At 45.8% G+C, this 24,493-nt stretch overlaps 1 protein-coding gene across 1 annotated transcript in view; it reads left to right on the top strand.

Moving 5' to 3' along the window:
- The window catches only part of abtb2b (ankyrin repeat and BTB (POZ) domain containing 2b), a 356,813-nt gene that overhangs the window by 279,140 nt on the left and 53,180 nt on the right, over window positions 1–24,493 (top strand). Inside the window, exons 6-9 of the mRNA XM_041198333.1 lie at window positions 5,281–5,446; window positions 7,843–7,932; window positions 8,031–8,132; window positions 17,887–17,983. Of these exons, the coding sequence (XP_041054267.1) occupies window positions 5,281–5,446; window positions 7,843–7,932; window positions 8,031–8,132; window positions 17,887–17,983 (455 nt within the window). The remainder of the gene's footprint in view (window positions 1–5,280; window positions 5,447–7,842; window positions 7,933–8,030; window positions 8,133–17,886; window positions 17,984–24,493) is intronic.

Raw genomic sequence — 24,493 nt, 5'->3', positions numbered from 1 at the left:
GCCCAGAAGCAGGCCATTCGGCCCTTGAGCCTGCTCCACCATTCATTAAAATAATGGCTAATCTGTTTGTGTTTCAAATTTCACATTCCCATCTAACCCCGATAACATTTGATTCCCTTGCCTAACAAGAACCTATCTATCTCCACCTTAAAAATATTCAGTGAACCCGCCTCTACCACCTTCTGGGTCAGAGAATTCCAAAGTCGCACAACCCTCAAAGAGAAAAAAATTCTCCTCATCTCTGTCCTAAAAGGGTGACCCCTAATTTTAAAACAGTGCCCCCTAGTTCTGGACTCACCCACAAGAGGAAACATCCTTTCCATGTCCACCTTGTCAAGGCCATTCAGGATCTTGTTACTTCAATCAAATCACCCCTCACTCTTCTAAACTCCAGTGGAAACAAGCCCAGTCTGTCCAAACTTTCCTCATAAGACAACCCACTCATTCCAGGTATCAATCTAGTAAACCTCCTCTGAACCACCTCCAATGTATTTACATCCTTCCTTAAATAAGGAGACCAAAACTGCCCACAGTATTCGTGGTGCAGTCTCACCAATGCCCTGTATAACTGAAGCATAACATTCTTACATTTATGTTCAATCCTTCTTGTAGTAAAGGATGCCACTTTAATTGCTCCCAGATTCTGAGCAGAGTGAGATGATGTGGCCACGTTTCTCCTGTCCCTTAACACCATTCCATTGCATTGAAAGGGAATCACAACCTGTCACATTGAGACCAAGTTCAGCATTCAGACTTGCACCTTCTAGCCTCATGATTCCTCAGGCCATAATCTCTAAGATTGGTGCGCTCTGTATGCGCTCACTCTGGGAAGTGAAAGTTGACACAACAGTGACAAAGCTGCCTCATGGAACTTGAAGTAGTCATCGCCACATTAATGAGAAACTACAGCGGCCAGTGAGGTGAAGACATGGTTGGGGATATTGCCCTCCCATCCAGGTCTTGCCCTTTGCCACTACCACTGAGGAGACACAACTGCTGCTAATCCCTCGAGGCTGCTGAGCTGCCCTCACAGTATGGTGTGTCACGAGGAAAAAGGGGTTACAAATGCTTTAATCACTCATTTCCAATAAAGATTTCAACAGATCTCCATGACATCAGACAAGGGCCCAAAAACTACCTTCAGTGAGGTTGACTTCACATCAATGTGAATCTCACACAAGAGTGAGTGGACAGCCAACCCTTGCAATAAGAGGATACATATGTAAATAATGACAACACCTTACTAGTGTATTAACAAAAGTGCAATATTTATACAGTGGTTGCACACCTGTGACCCAAAAGTGATTTCAATATTTCTTAATTTTCCTAACCCTATCACTATGCCTGGGTGCAGCTCCGACATCCACAGCGGAGGTTGTGTTAGGATCCTTGGCCAGACCTTGGGATATTTATTTGTTCACAGGATGTGGGGGTCACTGGCTGGGCCAGCATTTATTACCCATCTCTAATTGCCCTCTTTCAGAGGGCATTTAAGATCAACCACATTGTTGTGGGTCTGGAGTCACATGTAGGCCAGACCAAGTAAGGACAGCCAATTTCCTTCCCTAAAGGAAATGAGTGAACCAGATGGGTTTTTATGACAGTCGACAATGGTTTTGTGGTCATCATCAGACCTTAATTCCAGATTTTTACTGAATTAAAATTTCACCATCTGCTGTGGTGGGATTGAAACTGAGGTCCCCAGAACATTACCCTGGGCCTCTGGAATACTAGTCCAGTGACAATACCACTACATCACCACCTCCCCAAAAGGGGAGATCAGCTCGGGTCCAAACGTTTCAATTAAGTTAGTTAAAGGTTGAGGTTCAAGATGTTTACCAAGTTAATAACACCGTGAGATTGCATGGGTTTTGAATAAATTAAAATTTGCTATGCAAGTTCAGAAAGATAAAACAATTTACAATATGTATCTTATACTCTACCATTCAGGGTAAGTCTGAGGTACATGTGAATTAACAGACGGACTGTGGTTGAACACACCGCACTACAGAGTAAATGACAGATGCAACCAAGACAGAGCCCATAGATTTCTCAAGAAATGACCCAGAAGATAGTCCCACTGTGAATCAAACAATCTCACTAAAACTTTGTCTTTCTCACCAGAGTTTCCAATCTCCACCTTTGAATTCTCTCCAAACATCTCTCCCACTCAGATGGCTTTAACACCTTTGCAAGGTTTCAATCTCACCTTCTGAGATTCCTGGGTTCCTGAGATGACTCGACACTGGCTCACAAACACTTTCAAACCTGTGGCCTTGCTGAGCACAAAACCACTGCTCCAAGGGTTGTGGGGCGGGGCGGGGCTGGGCTGGGCGGGGGGTGGGGGTGGGGGGGGGGGGGGGGGTGGGGGGTGCGGGGGTGGGGGGTGCGGGGGGTGGGGGGTGGGCGGGGGGTGGGGGTGGGCGGGGGGTGGGGGTGCGGGGGTGGGGGGTGCGGGGGGTGGGGGAGGGCGGGGGGTGGGGGTGCGGGGGTGGGGGGTGCGGGGGTGGGGGTGGGGGTGCGGGGGGTGGGGGTGGGGGGTGGTGGGGGTGCGGGGGGTGGGGGGGTGGGGGTGGGGGTGCGGGGGGTGGGCGGTGCGGGGGGTGGGGGTGCGGGGGTGGGGGGTGGGGGGAGTACCTTTGCTCCGAAGGCCCACAGCACAGAGTCAGCCTGCTAACTGCAGCTCTTTCTTTAACTCAGAGCCTATTTCATTGTCCCTTCTTTTAACTTACTTAATAGGCCGATTCCTGCCCCTGTGTCTGAGATACTTGTTGGCTAGCAGGATGCCTCAAACTGACTCCATGACAAGACTTGTTTCACTGACACTTGAACTGATCTGGAAACCTATCAAAATATACTCTTGTTACTAAGTACATCCTGTCCCTTAAAAGTTACAGTGTCCATAGCCTGCGAATTTAACATAGCACCCACAGACATCATGAATTGAAATTATAATAGTTGGAGGCAGCCTGCTGACTGTGATGACCTTGGTGGATGTCCTCTGGTGTCCTGAGGCCTAGAGGGCTCCTGCCTGATAAGGGCCTCCTGCACAGGGGCAGATTCGCCCTCCTCGGCCTGAGCAGCTGGAGTGGATGGGGGTCACAGGCAGAGGGGACTGAGAGTGGCTGGACACCCTTGGAGTATCATGTGTGGAGGCTGCCATGATCTCCAGTTGACACTCACCCTCCCTGTGGGTGCCTGAGGGCCCCTCCCTGACTCCTTGAGGTGAAGGGGCACCTGGAGGGAGTTCAAGGTGCCCTGCTCGACTCTCACCTAAGCCACCAATGGATCCCATCAATGTCTGTGGCCACAGACTCCAGGATCGAGCGCAAATCCGGCAAAACCTGCTGGACCAAGGTCTCCATGGCGGTTGCCAATTTCCCCATGGTGATCTTGAGGCGCTCGCATGTTGAAGCCATGACATCAGACAGAATGTGGACAGACTGCTCCAATCTTCACTCTAGTCTGCTGAGTGACTGTCGCATCTCTGCCTGATGTTCCACTGCCTGTCGTTGCATCTCCAGCATTGTGTCGGTGGCCACTTGCAGAGGCTCATCATCTGACTCAGACTCAGCGGATATCTGATCTCCATCAGTCCCCGGAGTTGCAGAGACCTGAGTTGTCACTGCCTCTGCCTGCTGTGGAGATGTGTCTGTGAAGTCTTCTTCAGTAGGTGACCCTGAGTCTAATCTAGAGTTGTGAACCACCGAGGTGCGCTGATGGAGGGTGTTGGTGAACGCAGTGATTGGTCTCCTGCAGTGGCTTCCTCAGCTCCCTCTTCCGAGGTGGTCTGGGGCCTGGGGCTTATGTTGGCCCTCTGCCTGTGCCTGGACCTGCTGGTGTCTGTAAGAGAGAGAAGATAGATTTAGTTCATGAGCAGGCACAACACAAGATTGCATGTCACTCAATGTGGATGTCAGGATGTGATGCACTTGTGGTGGTGTCATCCGTACTCAGTTGCTGGGGTAAGCCGATCTCCCCTTGCCCTCAGGAGCGATCCCTGTCCTCCTCAGCCAGTTCAGCAGCACCCTCCTCGAATGTAGTGTGGTCAACAACGTTGGCCATACTTCCACCGGTCTGGGCTCATCATTCCTTCTGTTGTGGGCCAGCTTGGACTGCATGAAGACAAGTAAAAGGAATATGGGAAGAAGGGAAGGAGCTGAGCTTGGGAATCATGCATGCCCTCCTGTGTGTGGTGGGACCACCCTAGAAAGGGCTGTGGATGGAGTATGAGCAGCATGATAGAGGAGATGGTGATGATGTGAAAGTATCCGGCAGAAGCAGTGTTGATATTTGTCCCTCACTAATGATGTTGTGTGAGGTCCCTGAAGAGTGTAGCCCTCTGAGTACACAATGCCATGATGAGCGTTTGATATTGAAGGCAATTGGAGCTTGACTTACCCTAGCCGAGCAGATGAGATCATTTAGCCAGTTCCTGCGCTGGATAGCGGTCCGGGTGTGGGTGCCCAGGCTGACCTGCCTTGCTATGGCCTCCCAGGCTGGAGAAGTGAGGCTGGTGTGCTTCTTCCAGCCATCGCTGAGGTAGAGGACATCCCGATGCTGCTCTGATAAAGGCCCAGAGAGAGCCGGGGCAGAAGTGGGTGCACCCTCCTTCCTGCTTTGCAGTTATCTCTGTGGGTCTCCTGGAGACAGCTGGGCTGGAGAGAGTGAAAATTGCGCGCACAGGCGGTGTTTTAAATATGGCGCCCGGATCTTCAAGCCCATTAGGTAACAGCGGGGTGGACAAATCCCACGTGATTCAGAGAGATAGTCACCTGTGCATAATGAATGAGCTTCTGAGCGCAGAATCGGACGTGATTTCCCACCACTCAGACCAGCAGGAAACACTCCACAGAACCCGCCCACCACCACACTTAGCTTCAAAAATGGAAACTTCTGCCCCCTGCTTCTGTGCTGAGTTAGTGAGCTTCCTCCTGTGCTAATACAGAGAATATGTTGTGTCAACACTGCCCCGAGACAATGAGGAGAAAAGTCTATTTCTGCTGTTGGCAGAGTATTTGTGTGTCTGCCAGGACTAAGCTGCTCCTGCTAAAGATGCCTTTTGAATTCACTACAGGAACACATCTGGAAAATAATCTTTTGGGTAAGTGACTAGTGTAACTACCATAAAACTGGAATTCTTTCAAATCATAACAGAGCAAGAGATCAACATTTTCAGGGAAAAAGGGGAGAAAATGTAAATGATAAAAATACCAGTTTCTGTTTGAACTGAGTGAGTTAATAGCAGTTTATACAAACAAGTTTATTACTTTTCATTAGAACTGAAGACTGCTTCAGTTCATTTCGTAGACTGGATGCAAAAGCTGCTACTGCCAAATTTCAGCAAGATCTTGGATTCCGCATGTTAAGCTGTGGCAGAACAGATTTGGTGAATCAAGCCATAGAACTGTTAGGACTGGATGGTGTTAACACCATGGATAACCAGGTAAAAGTTGTTTCTTTTCAGATTTTCACTTTACACAGGGAATTCCAATCAAAAATAAAAAGTCAATTGATAATTGTAATTTATATTGGGTAGCATTCTTGTCAAGGTGTCTTTGAACATTCTACGAAACATTTGTATGTGTTTGAACAAAATGAGAAAAGAAGGACTTGAATTTATATAGCGCCTTTCACAACTTCTGACTGTCCCAAAGTGCTTTATGGTCAATGAAGTAGATTTGATGTGTAGTTGTTGTTGTGATGCAGGAAACACAGCAGCCAGTTTGTGCACAGCAAGCTCCCACAGCAACATTGAGACAATGAGCAGACAATGTTTTCTGTGATGCTGATTAACAAGATTGTCTTCTTTAGTGGTTTGACAACTTGACTTCACTAGCAGAATCTGTCCTTCTCAAAGTGCAGGTTCTTTTTTGGCTTGGAGCTCCAGAAGCGTTGACGATGCTCCGAGTCTTTTCCAACAAACCGGTCTTTGTGTGTGAGTTTAGTTAACAAGAACTTACATTTCTGTAACTCCTTTATAGGTTAAAGAATAAAACAGCCCGAGGAGCTTCATAGTGTATTATCAGACAAAATTTGATACTTAACCAGTAACTAAAAGCCTGCCCAAAGGGATAGATTTTAGGGAGTATCTTAAAGGAAAAAAGCGAGGTAGAGAGATGGAGATTCAGAGGGAATTCCGGAGCTCAGGGCCTAGACAGCTGGAGGCAGAGCTGCCCGTGATAAGCAAAGGAAATTATACAAAAGATCAGAACTGGAGGAATGCCGAGACTGTTTTAGGCTTTTTAACCTAAGGGCCATCACTGTTAAATTAAACTGTGTCCTCATTTGCCAATATAGGAGTGGGGTTACTTTGTGATTTTTCACCCAGGAACATTAAATCTAATATAAAATAAAAACAGAAAGTGCTGGAAAAACTCAGCAGGTTTGGCAGCATCTGTGGAAAGAGAGGAACAGAGTTAATGTTTTGTGTTGAAAATGACTCTTCTTCAGGACTAAGTTGATTTGCGGCCTTGCTAGTATTTGCTTTTCTCAGCGTTCCTGAGTTGAGATATACTGTGTGCATTGAACAAAATGGCCATGTTAAGTAGCTGGGGCTCAGTTGCATGAACCAGTTTTTACATTCAAAATCCATTCTAGAAGCCTGAGCACAAAGATCTCTAGTGCAGCACTGAGGGGCTGCAGCAGTGTTGAAGGTGCCGCCTTTCGTTTGAAGTGTTAAACTAAGGCCCTCTCTGCTCTCTCAGAGGGATGCAAAATATCCCAGGGCATTATTTTGAAGAAGAACAGGGAATTATCCCCTGGACAATATTTATCCCTCAATCGGAATCACAAAAATAGATTGTTTGTTATTTATCATATCCATATTTGTAGGATCTTTGTGTGTGCAAATTTCTGCCCTGTTTCCTACATTATAACAGTGACCACATTTCATATAATAAGTACTTCATTGGCTCACTTTGGGATGATCTGAGATTGTGACAAAGTAAAATAAATACAAACATTTCTTTCTTTTCCCAAATACTATCGAAAAACTGATGAATAACAATCAAGTATGGAAGGTGATTGAATTTGATGGTGATGTTTTTAGTATCGTTGATCAGCCAGAGTTAGATCAGTTTATTTATTTTTGCTTTAAAGGCCTTTCCCAATGTTCTCATCTGAATGTAGAGGCCTGTGACAATGCTTTTCCATGAACTCAATGATCCAGATGACTTATATAAAAGAGTCTTTTATATTTCAGGCTGGGTCTTTAAATTCTAGCCTATGACTGTTATTCTCCCGGATTTGCCTTCATGTCACACTGCTGATTTCCCCGTAAAATACAATCTGAGTGGAACAGTAAGTGCAGAATAGCTGTGACAAATCAACACACAAGATAATTGCACCATATGTCACCATCATACACAAACACTCAAGTATTGGGTGTAGATACATGAGGACGTCATGGCAGTGAATCATCGCAGCAGTATGCACATGCACAGTGAGGTTTGTCCCTTCACTGGCAGCAGACATGATGCTGGAGAATCCAAGCTTATATCATACCTCAGAACCAATTGTTTCAAAATAAACTTGGCAGTTTTAACTTCATGTTGCCACTGATTGTGTAATGGGAGCCAGCAAGCTAATAGAAACTGTAAAAACAACTTAAGGTCATGTCTCAAAAGAGCCAAGACTGTCCCACACATTGTATAGATCATTATTGACCAAATATCTCAAAATTTCTTCTGCTATCATGATCTAAAATGTAACCACAACCCAAATGTAATCCCTGTACCATCCCAAAGCCCAGGGCTAATGCTAACCAGTTGTAGTATTGTGGGTGTTTTAATATTCTTGCATTGTTAATAATCAATCCTTTTCCCTGCTGGATTTGCACAGGGAATGACACCACTGATGTATGCCTGTGCTGCTGGAGATGAAGCCATGGTCCAAATGTTAATTGATGCCTCTGCAAACTTGGATCTTTCAGTAAGTCTTCATTAACTTTGGATAAGTAACTATCAGATTTCTCAAAAATTCACAAGGGCCTGATAATTGAACAATTCTGTCTCATCTCCTCTACTCAGCTACCCAGCAATACTCAGAGATACCCTTCAGTGCATCCAGACAGCAGGCGCTGGACAGCTCTCACCTTTGCCGTTCTGCACGGACATATTCCTGTTGTTCAGGTATCAGATAATCAGGACTAAATGGCTTGGTACCGATGGTTTGTGTTATACATGGCATTTAAGAACATTTATGTTTACAGTTGGTGTTTTTATATAAAAAGACATTTTTCACTGGACCATAGAATGCTCTTTTTTAATAGAATATGATAAGTCTGACAACTGTCTCATCTCCAAGGATAAGAAATTGGCTGAGTGACAGAAAACAGAGAGTAGTGGTTAATGAATGTTTTTCAAACTAGAGGAAGGTTTGGAGTGGTGTTGCCTAGGGGACAGTGTTGGAACCCTTGCTTTTCCTGATATATGTTCATGACCTAGACCTTGGTGTACAGGGCACAACTTCAAATTTTGTAGATGATGCAAAACTTGGCATTGTGAACTGTGAGGAGGGTAGTGTAGAACTTCAATGACACATACAAGTTTGTGAAATGGGCAGACAAGTGACAGATGAAATTTCATGCAGAGGCATGAAGTGATTCATTTTGGTAGAAAGAACATGGAAAGACAATATAAAATAAAGGGTACAAATCTAAAGTGGGTGCAGGAGCAGAGAAGCCTGGATATATATGTGAATAACTCATTAAAGGTGGCAGGACAGGTTGAGAGAGCGGTTAATATAGCAAACGGGATGCTTGATATGTTTTATCAATAAGGGTATAGAGTAAGAAAACAAGGAAGTTATGTTAAACCTGTATAAAACTCCAGTTTGGCCCCAACTGGAGCATTGCATCCAGTACTGGGTGCTGCACTTTAAGAAGGATGTGAAGGCTTTGGAGAGAGGGCTGAAAAGATTCACGAGAATGGTTTCAGGGATGAGGAACTCCAGTTGTGAAGATAGATTGGAGAAGGTAGGAATGTTTTCCTTGGAGAAAAGAAGGCATAGTGGAGATTTGACACAGGTATTCAAAATCATGAGGGGTCTGGGCAGAGTAGATAGGGAGAAACTGTTCCCATTAGTGGAATTGTCAAGATAGAGAGCACAGGTTTAAGGTAATTGACTCTGTTGTGTGAGAGAAGCAGCCAGAGGATTACAGGATTCCACATGGTGCTGGTTGCCTTTGACAGCTCACATGTAATTTTACAGGTGCTGCATGTCAACTCTGAGATGTACTACAGCTGGAAGGAATTCCACTCCTTCAGTGTGCAGCTGATGTGTGACCATGCACAGTGTCATGCAGCTCAATGCCTGGGACCCTGCCAGTAATTGTGATTGATTGTGATTAAGGTAAAGGAGCAATGGAGACATGAGGAGAAAAATGTTTGAGTCATCGGGGTGTGTCTACCGGTAGAGCACAGAGTAGACAGATCATAACTTCACTTGGCTGATTTGATGCCATTTTAAGCTTGCTGTAATAGTTAACCTCATCTGTTAAACATGCACAGCTGAATAGCCTTCTGAAGCAGCACTATCCTAAAGGATCATCAACTACTTCCAGGTGATTGATGTCTGTTGGATCTTGCTGCAATTATAGAAATGTTTGGTGGTTTCTAGAGTTCTTTAAAGTTAATAAAGTCTACAGGCAGTGGTGTGACAGGTGCTGAAGGACATTGTCCTGACCTCAAGGATCCTGTACAAACCACTTGCCCCGACTTGCTCTAGGGCTGCTTCATGACAGAGAGGATGTGCAAAGGTGACACAAAGCAGGCCAAGCCGCTGGAAGAGGGAGGAGTGGGAGGGGAAGAAGGGCTGTGAGCAGTAGGCCATGTCCATCCAGGGTGTTCAGGGAGCAATTCGCTCACCTGAATCTCAATGAAGAACAGTGTGTGAGACCTCTGTGCTTCACCAGGACATCCTCACTGAAACCACAACCGCAAACTCAGAGCAGGACAAGGACTTCAGTAGCTGTGAAGTTGACCATGGTCATGAACGTTTATGCATCTGACTTCTTCCAGGTCAGAGCAGGAGCTATTTGCAACACCTCCCAGTTTGCAGAATAGAGATTGCTGAGAATCATTGAGGCTCTCTGTTCCAGGAGAGCTGAATTGAATGCATTTCATTCTCTTGTGTGAGAAAAGCAGCCAGAGGATTACAGGATTCCACATGGTGCCAGTTGCCTTTAGCAGCTCACATGTAATTTTACAGGTGCTGCATGTCAACTCTGAGATGTACCACAGCTGGAAGGAATTCCACTCCTTCAATGTGCAGCTGATGTGTGACCATGCAGTGTCATGCAGCTCAATGCCTGGGACCCTGCCAGTAATTGTGATGCCTTCATTCTGCAGCAGCTGCTTTTGAGGAAACGAGGACTGTGCTTTGATGACATGGCTCGTGAATGGTGCTCAACTCATGCACATGTGAGCAGAGTACATAATAGCAAAAGCCAGAGGGGAGGCAGTGGCATGGTGATAATGTCACTGGACTAGTAATCCAGAGGCCCAGGCTAATGCTCTGGGGACACAGGTTCAAACCCCAGCACAGCAGCTGGTGGAATTTAAAATTCAGTAAATAAATCTGGAATCCCAAGCTATTCTTAGTAATGCGACCATAAAACCATTGTCAATTGTCATAAAAACACGTCTGGCTCACTAATCCCCGTTAGGGAGGGAAATCTGCTGTCATTACCTGGTCTGGCCAGATCTGACTCCAGACCCACAGCAATGTGGATGACTCTTAAATGCCCTCTGAAATAACCAGGAAGACACTCAGTTGTTTCAAAACTAAAACAGAAAAGTCAATAAGGAATGAAACCGGAGGGATCACTTGGAGTCGACCTAGGCACTGAAAATGACAACAGCAAACTCAGCCCTGTCAACACTGCAAAGTCCTGCTTACTAACATCTGGGGGCTAGTGCCAAAATTGGGAGAGCTGTCCCACAGACTAGTCAAGCAACAGCCTGACATAGTAATCCTCACGGAATCATACCTTACAGATAATGTCCCAGACACCAACACCCTTCCTAGGTATATCCTGTCCCACCAGCAGGAGTTGCCCTGAGAGTCCTCAACATTGACCCCTGACCCCATGAAGTCTCGTGGCATCAGGTCAGACAAGGGCAAGGAAGCCTTCTGCTGATTACCCACATACTGCCCTCCCTCAGCTGATGAATCAGTTCTCCACAATGTTGCACACCACTAAGAGGAAGCACTGAAGGTGGCAAGCGTGCAGAATGTACTCTAGGTGGGGAATTTTAATGTACATCATCCAAGATTGGATCAGTAGCACCACTACTGACCGAATCCTAAAGGACATAGTTGCTAAACTGTGTCAGTGGCAGGAGGTGAGTGAACCAAAAAGAGGGAAAAACATACTTGATCTCATCCTCACCAACCTGCCTGCCGCATACATGACAGTATTGGTAGGAGTGACCACCGCACAGTCATTGTGGAGACAAAGTCCCACATTCACAATGAGGATACCCTCCATCGTGTTGTGTGGAACTACCACCGTGCTAAATGGGATAGATTCCAACAGATCTAGCAACTCAAACTGGGCATCCATGAGGCGCTGTGGGCCATCAGCAACAGCAGAATTGTACTCAAACACAATCTGTAACCTCATGGCCCTGCATATCCCCCACTCCACCATTACCATCAAGCCAGGGGATCAACCCTGGTTCAAAGAAGAGTGCATTTGCACATGGACTCGTTCAGTATCTGAGGAGTCATGAATGATGCTGACCATTGCGCAATCATCAGTGAACATCCCCACTTCTGACCTTATGATGGAAGGAAGGTCATTGATGAAGCAGCCGAAGGTGATTGGGTCTAGGACACTACCCTGAGGTTCTCCTGCAGTGATGTACTGTAATTGAGATGACTGAGCTCCAGCAACCACAACCATCTTCCTTTGTGCTAGGCATGACTCCAACCTGTGGACATTTATCGCCCTGATTCCCATTGACTCCAGTTTTGCTAGGGCTCCTTGATGCCACACTCAGTCAAATGCGGTCTTGATGTCAAGGGCAGTCACTCTCACCTCACCTCAGGAATTCAGCTCTTATGTCCATGTTTGAACCAAGGTCAGGAGCTGGGTGACCCAGGCAGAACCCAAACTGAGCGCCATGAGCAGGTTATTGCTAAGCAAGTGCCGCTTGATAGCACTGTTGATAACCCCTTCCATCACTTTACTGATGATTGCGAGTAGACTGATGGGGCGATAATTGGCCGAGTTGGAATTATCCTGATTTTTGTGTACAGGACATACCTGGGCAATTTTCCACATTGTCAGGACCCCAGTGTTGTAGCTGTACTGGAACAGCTTTGCTAGGGAGAAGCCAATTTTGGAGCACAAGTGTTCAGTACTATTGCCGGAATATTGTCAGGGCCCGTAGCCTTTGCAGTATCCGGTGCCTTCAGCCATTTCTTGATATCATGTGGAGTGAATCAAATTGGCTGAAGAAATTGGCCGGAGGAGGCCAAAATGGACCCTGGTTCAATCCAAATATATTACATCTACTGGTTCCCCTTTATCAATCCTGCATGTTACCTCCTCAAAGAACTCCATTAAATTTGTCATGTCTGATTTCCCCTTCATGGAGCCATGCTGATTCTGCTTGATTATATTATGCATTTCTAAAAGCCTTGTTATTACGTCCTTTATAATCAACTCTAACATTTTCGCAATGATGGATGTTAAGGTAACTGGCCTATTGGGGCTAAGGGTTCAACTGAAAAGTGTAAAAAATCAAAAAGCAATGAGAGAGCAGAGGGACACCGTGCTAAATGGAATAGATTTTGAACAGATCTAGCAACTCAAGACTGGGCATCCATGAGGTGCTGTGGGCCATCAGCAGCAGCAGAATTGTCCTCAAACACAATCTGTAACCTCATGGCCTGGCATATCCCCCACTCTACCATTACCATCAAGCCAGGGAATCAACTCTGGTTCAATGAAGAGTGCAGGAGGACATGCCAGGAGCAACACTAGGCATACCTAAAAATGAGGTGTCAACCTGGTGAAGCTACAACAGAGGGCTACTTGCATGGCAAATAGCATAAGCAGCAAGTGATAGACAGAGCTAAGCGATTCCACAGCCAGTGGAGCAGATCTAAGCTCTGCAGTCCTGCCACATCCAGTTGTGAACGGTGGTGGACAATTGAACAACTCACTGGAGGATGAGACTCCACAAACGTCTACAATCTTCAGCCAGAAGTGCCAAGTGGATGATCCACCTCAGCCTCCTCCAGAGCTCCCCAGCATCACAGATGCCTGTCTTTAGCCAATTCGATTCACTCCACGTGATATCAAGAAATGGCTGAAGGCACTGGATACTGCAAAGGCTAAAGGCCCTGACAATATTCCGGCAATAGTACCAAAGACTTGTGCTGCAGAGCTTGCCACACCCCTAGCCAAGCTGTTCCAGTACAGCAACAACACTGGCATCTACCCGGCTATGTGGAAAATTGCCCAGGTATGTCCTGTACACAAGAAGCAGGACGAATCCAACCCGGCCAATTACTGCCCCATCAGTCTACTCTCAATCAGTAAAGTAATGGAAGGGGTCATCAACAGTGCTATCAAGCAGCACTTGCTTACCAATAACCTGCTCACTGACACCAGTTTGGGTTCTGCCAGGGCCACTCAGCTCCTGACCTCATTACAGCCTTGGTTCAAACATGGACAAAAGAGCTGAACTCCTGAGGCGAGGTGACAGTGACTGTCCTTGATATCAAGGCAGCATTTGACCAAGTGTGCCATCAAGGAGCCCTAGCAAAACTGGAGTCATTGGGAATCAGGGGAAATATCTCCACTGGTTGGAGTCATACCTAGCACAAAGAAAGATGGGTTGTGGTTGTTGGAGCTCAGTCATCTCAGCTCCAGGACATCACTGCAGGAGATCCTCAGGATAGCGTCCTAGACCCAACCATCTTCAGCTACTTCATCAATGACCTTCCTTCCATCATAAGGTCAGAAATGGGGATGTTCACTGATGATTGCGCAATGTTCAGCACCATTCACGACTCCTCAGATACTGAAGCAGTCCATGTCCAAATGCAGCAAGACCTGGACAATATCCCGGATTGGGCTGACAAGTGGCAAGTAACATTCATGTCACACAAGTGCCAGGCAATGACCATCTCCAACAAGAGAGATTCCAACCATTGCCCTTTGATGTTCAATGGCATTACCATCACTGAATCCCCTACTATCAACATCCTGGGGGTTACCATTGACCAGAAACTGAACTGGACTAGCTACATAAATACTGTGGCTACAAGAGCAGTTCAGGAAATATAAGCAGAAGAATGCAGCAGAAATCAGAACCAGAATGAGCAATAATGGTAAAAAGTCAAAGCTTAAGGCCCTTTATCTGAATGCACGCAGTATTTGTAACAAGATAGATGAGTTGACAGCACGAATAGAAATAAATGAATATGACTTGATAGCTATTACAGAGATGTGGTTACAGGGTGACCAAGACTGGGAACTCAATAATCAAGGGTATTTGACGTTCTGGAAAAATAGGCAAAAAGGAAAAGCAGATGGGGTTGCTTTGTTAATAAAGGAAGGTAACAGTGCAGTGGTGACAAGTGATATAGATGCAATAGATCATGATGTGGAATCAGTTTGAGTGGAAATAAGGAATAGCAAGGGGAACAAGTCACGGGTAGGAGTCATCTGTAGGCCCCCGAAGAGTTGCCTCTCTGTAGGACAAAATAATGGAGCTGTTTAAGAAGAGCGCTACAATTGTCATGAGTGATTTTAATCTGCATATTGGCTGGACAAATCAGATTGATGGGGTAACATGGAAGACAAATTTGTACAATCCATCAGGGATTGTTTCTTGGAGCAATACATTGCAGAACCTACCCAGGAACAGGCTATTTTAGATCTAGTAATGTATAATGAGGTGGGATTAATAAGAAACCTCATAGTTAAGGACCCTCTAGGGGGTTGCAATCATGACATGGTAGAATTTCAAATTCAGTTTGAGGGCGAGCAACTCGGGTCTCAAACCAGTGTCCTCAACTTAAATAAGGGCAACTACAGAGGTATGAAGAAAGAGTTGTCTAAAGCGGACTGGAAAAATAGATTAAGGGTAAGGTCGGTGGATGAACAGTGCCAGACATTTAAGCAGATATTTCATAATACTCAGCAAAAATTTATCTCTGTTAAAAAGGACTCGATGAGAAGGATGAACCACCCATGGTTAACAAAGGTGGTCAAGGAATGTATCCAACCAAAAACTAAGGCATACAAAGTGGCGAAAACTAGCCAGACTATTGGGATTTTTTTTAGAAACCAGCAGTGGATGACTAAAAAGCTAATAAAGAGGGACAAAATTGACTATGAAAACAAATTGGCAAGAAATATGAAAACAAACAGCAAGAGCTTCCATGGATATATATAAAGAAAGAGAGTGGCTAAAGTGAGCATGGGACCCTTGGAGGATGTGACTGGAGAATTGATAATGGGGAACAGGGAAGTGGCAGATAATTTAAACCAATATTTTGCATCGGTCTTCACGGTGGAGGACACTATAAACATCCCAAAGATATCAGATAAGCAAGGAGCTAATGGGAGGAAAGACCTTGTAACCGTCTCTATCATGAGGGACAAAGTATTTGACAAACTAATGGGACTAAAGGCAGACAAGTCACCAGGACCTGATGGCCTGCATCCAAGGGTTTTAAAGGAAGTGGCTGCAGAGATGGTGGAGGCATTGGTCGAAATATTCCAGAACTCACTGGATTCCAGGAGGGTCCCAACGGATTGGAAAACTGCTAATGTGACACCCCTGTTCAAGTAGGGAGGGAGACAAAAAGCAGAAAACTATAGGCCAGTCAGCCTAATAGCTGTCATTGGGAAAATGCTGGAGTCCATTATTGAGGAAGAAATAGCAGGACATTTAGAAAAGCTTAATACAATCAAACAGAGTCAACATGGTTTTGTGAAAGGGAAATCACGTTTGACAAATTTGCTAGAGTTCTTTGAAGATATAACAACCAGAGTTGATAAAGGGGAACTGGTAGATGGAGGGTATTTGGATTTCCAGAAGGCATTCGATAAGATGCCACGTAAAAAGTTAATTGCACAAGATAGGAGCTCGCAGTATTGGGGGTAATGTATTAGCATGGATTGAGGATTTGTTAACGTGCAGAAGACAGAGAGTCAGGATTAATGGGTCTTTTTCAGGTTGGAAAGTCGTAATTAGTGGAATGCCACAAGGATCAGTCCTAGGGCTTCAATTATTTACTATTTATGTTAGTGACTTGGAAGAGGGGGAAGATTGTAATGTATCCAAATTTGCTGACAATACAAAAGTAGGAGGGAGGACATAAGGAATCTGCAAAGGGATGTAGATAGGTTGAGTGAGTGGGCAAAAACTTGGCAGATAGGGTTTAATGTAGGAAAGTGTGAGGTCATGCACTTTGGTAGGAAGAATCAAAAGGCAGACTATTATTTAAATAGAGGAGACTCCAGAAAAGTGCAGCACCGAGAAATCTGGGTGTTCTTGTGCATGAAACACAAAAAGTTAGTATGCAGGTGTAGCAAGTAATTAAGAAGGCAAATGAAATTTTGGCCTGTATTGCTAGGGGGTTGGAGTTTAAAAATAGGGAAGTCTTGTTACAACTGTACAGGGTGTTGGTGAGGCCGCACCTGGGGTACTGTGTACAGTTTCGGTCCACTGATTTAAAAAAGGATATACTGGCATTGGAGTTCAAAAGAGATTCACTAGGCTGATTCCTGGGATGAAGGGGTTGACTTATTAAGAATGGCTAAACAGATTAGTTCTTTATTCATTAGGGTTTAGAAGAATGAGGGATGATCTTATTGAACCGTACAAAATTCTGAGGGTGCTTGACAGGATAGATGTTGAGAAGATGTTTCCACTAGTGGGGGAATCTCAAGCTAGGGGACCTAGTTACAGAATAAGGGGACGCTCATTTAAAACTGAGATTTGAAGGAATTTCTTCTCTCAGAGGGTAGTGAATGTCTGGAATTTTCGAGCCCAGAGATTTGTGGAGGCTAGATCACTGAGAGCATTTAAAGAGGAGGTAGATACATTTTTGAAATATCGGGGAGTTGAGGGCAATGAGGAGCTGGCACGAAAGAGAAGTTGAGGCCTGGGGCAGATCAGCCATGATCTTATTGAATGGCAGGACAGGCTTGAGGGGCTGAATGGCAGGCAACATGAAATTTGCTTCCGATGCAGACAGCGTACAATCAGTATGGTCTAATCCGATTGTGATCCCATCATCTGTTTTTTGAATCCTGTCTAATTTTGCCTTGAATCGATTCTGATGCATTTTTTTTCATTGCCAAACAGTCAGGGATTGTTGACAGCTTGTTCTACATCACTTGTTGTGCTCAGAGATCAGGAGCTCTGTATGCTAGTGTCTAAAGTTGCTGTAGATTCATAGAAATTATTTCTATGTAAATTATTGGATTTATCAGACAGGATTCACTTCCAGAGGTTCTGGGTTAATAGTTGGAGGGGTGGAGGGGGAGGGGGGGTGGGGGGGTGGGGGCAGCCGGAGGGGTAACTCCCCCTTGCTGTCCCCTGCTGGGGAAATTGTTCAGATATCAGGCGTTGTTTGAATTGAGCCCAACTATAAGATGCTTTGTGGTTGAATAGCTTGGCAGCACTGTCACTATCTAAGTTTGCATATGTAAGATTACTGTGGTGAAATATAAGAAGCAATTACATACCTATCAACTGTACAACAATAAAAGATAGCATCCTCAGCTGAGAAGAGAAAAAATATAAACACCTAGAATTTGTTTCTCTAAATTAATAGAATGTTCACTTTTTTCTTTCGCAATGTTGAAATAAGTTTCTCTTCATTAAAATATCTATTTCATCCTCACAGCTTCTGCTTGATGCTGGAGCCAATGTGGAAGGAGGACTCATTAATTCTGGTGAAGATAACTGTGCTGAAACACCTCTTCAGCTAGCTTCAGCAGCAGGTGACCACTCTCTCTTTATCTCTCTCGCTCTCTCTCTCTCTCTCCCCCTCATTGTCTCTTTCCCACCTTGCTCGCTCACTCTCTCTCTCTTTCTCTTCACCTCAGTCTTTTTCTCCCCTATCTCTTCACCCTCCCTTGCTCTTTCCTTCTCTCTCTCTGCCAGTCTTTTATTTTCTGCTGTTCAGTGTGATGCAGGTGACGCACCACTTTCACAATTTCATAAGATAGTTAGGGATGGAAGAGTTCACTGGGGCCCCCCCTAGCTCATCGATGCTGAACTAGCCGACAGCCCATCCATCAGAGCTTCGACCGTTCCTTAAACAATTCCAGGACTTTTGCCACCATTACTCTTAATTGGTGTCTTGTTTAATGGGTATTGATATTGAGGTAACACTGTAATATTTCTGATTTTACAGTGCTGTGCATTACAAGAAAATTGTTTATGGCTTAGAACTTAGATATCCTGGTTGCTGGAGTGGTATTAATATTCAAGTCACAGCTAAATATGATACTAGCTCAGTCAAAAACTGCCAATCATGTCAGACAAAGGGAGGTTAATCTGTTTCACAACCGGATTCTGTATCAGGCAATAATGCCAACAAATATGATTTATTGCTAAAAAAAAGAGACATGCTATCTCAGCTGTTCGTCTCATATACTCATCAGGATAGTTCACAAGAAATTACCAAACTGTAATGGGGGGAATGTCATTTATAGTGCATGAGAAGAGAGTGCTGATTGGTTGGCAAGTGGACTCTGATTGGTGGAGGCATTGCCATGGAGAATGCAGCATGGAGCAGTTAACTGCCAAGCTTCGTTCAAATTCAAACCAGACAGGTTGACTCTGATTGGTCAAGGCATTGCCCTGGGGAATGAACCAGGGAATGACTGTTCCCTAAACTTTTGTTTAGATGAAAAAGGTACAAAGTGTGGATATGTTCCTTCTGTTTGCATAGGACAGGGCCCTATGTGTGAATATATGCGGCTTTAGCATGCGTAAGTGAGTCACTGCAAGCCCAACTGATGATCTTAAATTGGTTGTCAGTGTACTACTTAGCACGCTCAGGATTGTTTAGCAAGTGTTGTCCAATCGCAGAATCACATTTAATGTTGGACACTAACAGCGGGATTTTCCGCACCCACCCATTGTCATGATCTTCTGGTCCCGCCGCAAGTCAATGGACTTCTGGCTGGGGCACCACCTCACCCACGGCAGGTTCCACCCACAATGGGAAAATCCCAGTCTATATTTTGAGTTTTGCAATCACGGGCTGGTTGGGTACGGTCAGTATTTTGCCTGTTGTGACCAGTCAATCGCGCTACCCTCATCTACACAATTAGTCACCTCCTCGAAAAATTCAATCAAATTTGTTAGACATGATCTCCCCCTGACAGAGCCATGCTGACTATCCCTGATTAATTCCTACCTCTCCAAGTGGAGATTAATCCTGTCCCTCTGAATTTTTTTCCAATAGTTTCCTTACCACTGATGTTAGACTCACTGGCCTGTAATTACCTGGTTTATCCCTACTACCCTTGTTGAATAATGGTAGCACATTCGCTGTCCTCCAGTCTTCTGTCACCTCTCCTGTGGCCAGAGGGGATTTGAAAATTAGTGTCAGAGCCCCTGCAATCTCCTTCCTTGCCTCACACAGCATCCTGGGATACATTTCATCTGGGCCTGGGGATTTATCCACTTTTAAGGCCGCTAAAACCGCTAATAATTCCTCCCTCTCAATGCTAATTTGTTCAAGTATATCACGGTCCCTTTCCCTGATTTCTACACCTACATCGTCCTTCTCTATAGTGAACACAGATGAAAAGAAATCATTTAAAACCTCACCTACATCCTCCAGCTCCATGCACAGATTGCCACTTTGGTCCTGAATGGGCCCTACTCTTTCCCTGGTTATCCTCTTGCCCTTAATTTATTTATAAAATGCCTTGGGATTTTTCTTTATCTTGCCCACCAGGGTTTTTTCATGCTCCCTCTTCGCTCTCCTAATTACCTTTTAAGTACATCCCCTACACTTTCTATATTCCTCTGGGGCTTCTGCTGTTTTCAGCCCTCTGTATCTGCCATAAGCCTTCTTTTTTTATCCTTATCCAATTCTCTACCTACCTTGACATCCAGGGTTCCCTGGACTTATTGGTCCTACCCTTCACCTTTACAGGAACATGTTGGCCCTGAACTCTATTTCCTTTTTGAATGACTCCCACTTGCCTGATGTAGACTTTCCTACCAGTAGTTGCTCCCAGTCTACTTTGGCCAGATCCTGTCTTATCATATTGAAATCCGCCTTCCCCCAATTCAGGACCTTTATTTCCGGTCCATCTTTGTCCTTTTCCGTAATTACTTTAAATCCTACAGAGTTATGGTCACTATCCCCGAAATGCTCCCCCACTGACACTTCTACCACTTGCCTGGCTTCATTCCATAATATTAGGTCCAATACCACCTCTTCTCTTGTAGGACTTTCTACATGCTGGCTCAAAAAGCTCTCCTGAATGCAGTTTAAGAATTCCACCCCATCTAAGCCTTTCGCACTAAGGCCAGGATTTTTCTGTCAGCGATTTGGGGGCGGGGCCCGCTCGCCGAGGGGAAAATGATGCGGGATGATGTTGGGAGGAACCCCCGATGTCATCCCGGTCCCTTTAAATTTTCAGGAAGGCGGGCGGACAGCGAAATCAACTGTCCGCCTGCCGACCTGTCAATGGCCAATTGAGGCCATTGACAGGCTAATTAAGATCATTAAAGACCTGCCCGTCCAACCTTAAGGCTGGTGGGCAGGCCAGGAGCCCCAGGGGCTTCTGATAATACATGAAACCTCATTCACTGGCGGGATGAGATTTCATGTCCGTTTTTTAAAAGTTTCATAAAGTTATTAACGTGTCCCATCTCGTGTGGCATTGTCACATGAGGGGGACATGTTAATAATTTTAATACTTCTCTATTTTTAGTGCTTTTTTACCTGTCAGTAATCTCCTTGAGACAGGACAGATGGGGATTCCCTCACCGCCCCCCCCCCACCCCCCGCACAGGAAGCGCTTCCTGTTGGGCAGCCCGCTGGGTGGGCCTTAATTGGCCCTCCCACTCCAAATGACAGTGGGCCCTGTTTCGGTGATGGGGGTCGGCTGTCCACCTGCTGCCCAGCCGGTGGGGCCTGCCCGCCCACCAAGGGCAAAATTCTGCCCTAAGACTATCCCAGTTAATATTAGGGAAGTTGAAATCCCCTATGATTATTACACTGTTATGTTCACATTTCTCTAAGATTTGCCTACATATCTGCTCCTCTATCTCCCCCTGACTGTTTGGAGGTCTATAGTACACTCCCAGCAAAGTCATTGCCCCCTTTTTGTTTTTAAGTTCTACACATATGGCCTCATTTGAGGAACTTTCTAAGTTATCATCCCCCTTATTGCAGCAATTGACTCCTTGATCAATAGTGCAATGCCCCCTCCTCCTTTACACCCGCACCCTCCCCCAGCCCGTCATGCCTGAAGATTCTATCCCCTGGAATATTCAGCTGCCAGTCCTGCCCTTCCTTCAACCATGTCTCTGTGATAGCAACAATATCATATTCCCATGTGTTAATCAACGCCCTCAATTCATCTGCCTCACTTGTAAGACTCCTTGCATTAAAATAGATGCAATGCAACCTTGCATTGTTCCCTTGTGCCTTAACAGGTCTGTATTTGCTCTGCCTTCCAGGCTGACTTAATTTTTATTTTTTATTTGGCTGTGCTTTGCCTCCTACTGTACCTCCACTCTGTATCCTATCCCCCTACCAAATTAGTTTAAACCCTCCCACAACAATACTAGCAAACCTCCCCGCAAGGATGTTGGTTCTGTTCCGGTTCAGGTGCAACCCGTCCAACTTGTACCGGTCCCACCGCCCCCATAAACAGAGCCGGTGATCCAGGAAACTAAAGCCCTCCCTCCTGCACCATCTCTTCAGCCACACATTCATCCTCTCTTTCCTCCTATTCCTATACTCACTAGCACGTGACACAGGGAGTGATCCAGAGTTTACAACCTTTGAGGTCCTGCTTTTTAATCTAACTAGCTCCCTAAATTATTATTGCAGAACCTCATCCCTCTTTCTACCTATGTCATTGGTACCAATGCGAACCACGACCTCTGACTATTCGGCCTCTCCGTTCAGAATGCTCTGCAGCCATTGTGTGACATCCTTGACCCTGGCACCAGAGAGGCAACACCATCCTGGAGTCACATCTACGGCTGCAGAAGTGCCTGTCTGCACCCCTCACTCGAGTCTCCTCCCACTATTGTTCCTACCCTCTTACTCCTCCCCCCCTTGTGCAGCTGAGCCACCCACAGTGCCGTGAAATTGTCTCTGGCTGCACTCTCCAGAGGAACCTTCACCCTCACCGTTGTCCAACACAGAAAAACTGTTCTTGAGTGAGATGCACTCAGGCTTTCCTGACTACCTGCCTGCCTCCCTTCTCCTGACTGGTGGTCACCCATTCCCTCTCTGACTGCACTTCCTTAAGCTGCGGAGTGACCACATCTAAAAACGAGCCATCCACGTGACTCTCAGCCTCGCGGATGCTCCGCTGTGTCTCCAGCTGATACTCAAGCTCCAAGTCTCATTACTCAAACTGGTCAAGCCGGTGGCACTTCCTGCACATCTGGTCATCCAGACTCCGAGGAGTGCCCAAGAATTCCCACATGCTGCAGGCCACACAACGCCTGGGACTGAGCTCCCTTAACATACTTTTTGTTTGTTTTTAATTAAAAGAATATTTCCTTAAATTTCCTCACTGAAGTCATTCTTTACTGACCCAGTCTGCTCACCGAAGTCTCGCTCTGCTCGCCACCTGCTTTTCAGTTCAGTCTGTTCTCTGACACTCTGACATTGCCTGGTCATGAACTGCGGTCAACACTTGACACTGAAAACTGCTGGCCAAGATGAGTTGCTTCATCCCTCTCCTGTTGTCATGAACCAGCTGATAGAGAACTCCTCCCTCCTCCCCGATCCTCTCCCAGCAGCTCAGCAAGATGAGGAATTTGAATTCCCTCGTTCAGCAATGTCAGGTCGGTGGACGTTTCGTCTTCCAATAGAAGTGAAGTTTGCTGATGTCTTCATCGACCAGTTGAAGCTGCCTGAGATTCTCTTTTCAGATGGACGGTAAAAGTGAAACTGTAGGTGGCTCTCCCCCTCTGGACTGGTTTTCAAACTCCCTCATCAGCTCATCGGTGACTCTTAATGACTCTCTGCCTGGATCCCGCAGGGGATGGAGGTGTGAATGCTGCCATTGAACATGGCATCATCTGTAATCCTCTCTAAATTGGCAAAACTGGGTTGCCTTCCATGTTCATTCTTCCAGCTGAAGACCCCAGCATTTCCATTTCCTTTGCTGGGCCTGTATCTTCTCTGGTGAGGGATGAGGAATGGAGTTGTGCTGGACGGGCTCTCCATGTCTGATCTCTGTGATGTTTGTGGTTGTTGAGGGCAGTCTTAGTGGATGTGCTCAGCCCTGATACTATTCCACTTTGGAGCCTGCTCAGTCACGAGGCTTCCTGTAGGGATTGGATTAGTGTTTGCTGTGCAGGAGTCTGTCCTGCCTGCCTCTTCAGCCCGAGGTCTACATGCCCGTCCGTGCTGACAGTCGCCTCCCTAGTGGTGGCTTCTTCCCTGGTCTTAGGAGTCCCGTCTCCCCCCACCATCCGGATTATGTTATCTTACAGGTCAAAGAAGGACAGTCAGGGTTTGTCACTGTTAAGTCTCTTCAGCTCCCTCCGGATGTCTTCACCCCTCACCACTTCAGCCAGGCAATTTTTCAGCTGTGTGTCCCTGGTTAATTTGAAGGAGGGATTCAGGAGGATAGTGCAGTTAAACAACTTCAGCAGCTCCAGGGATAGGGAGACCAGATCCTCTCCTTTGACTTGCTTGTTTTAATAAAACCCCTGTTTCAGCTGCAGAAGGCTCCTGCTATCCCCAGAATCCCATGTCAGGACCTCAAAAATCCACCACAGACTTCTTTGAACATCAGCACCTCTTCCCTGTAATTCCCAGCAATCTTTCTCACACAGAGATTGACCACAAACACTGCCTGCTCGCTCTGGTTGAGATCTCTGAATTCCATGTCCAGCTGTGCGTCAACACTCAAGAGAAAGTGTAACTCCAAGGAACAAAGTATTTACAGAAAATATTCACTGCCGATGCTCCAGATCTCTGTCCTATTCGGGGCCTCAGCTTCTCAATGCAGTCACTCACCAGGCTTGTTCAGGCTTCTTCTGCTGCCCAGCTCTTGGCTGCAGTCCTATTCTCTCACTCTCTCTCTCTCATGAGACTTCTCAGACTCTGGGTTGCCACCAGTTGATTTGACTAGGTTTCCAGATCCTTTCCTGGTTCCTTAGCTACCCTGGGGTATTTCAAGCTGTGCTAGGTTCCTGGCACTGCCACTCACAAGCCCTGGATTAGTCCTTCCCGCTTTCTCCCACATCTCATGGCCTCTGGCTCCAACCCTCAGCTTGTCAAAGAC

The sequence above is a fragment of the Carcharodon carcharias genome, chromosome 10 (genome assembly GCF_017639515.1).
Source record: "Carcharodon carcharias isolate sCarCar2 chromosome 10, sCarCar2.pri, whole genome shotgun sequence".
Taxonomy (NCBI): Eukaryota; Metazoa; Chordata; class Chondrichthyes; order Lamniformes; family Lamnidae; genus Carcharodon; species Carcharodon carcharias.
Note: the sequence above shows the minus strand (reverse complement) of the source record. Positions and strands in the feature narration are given on the sequence as shown.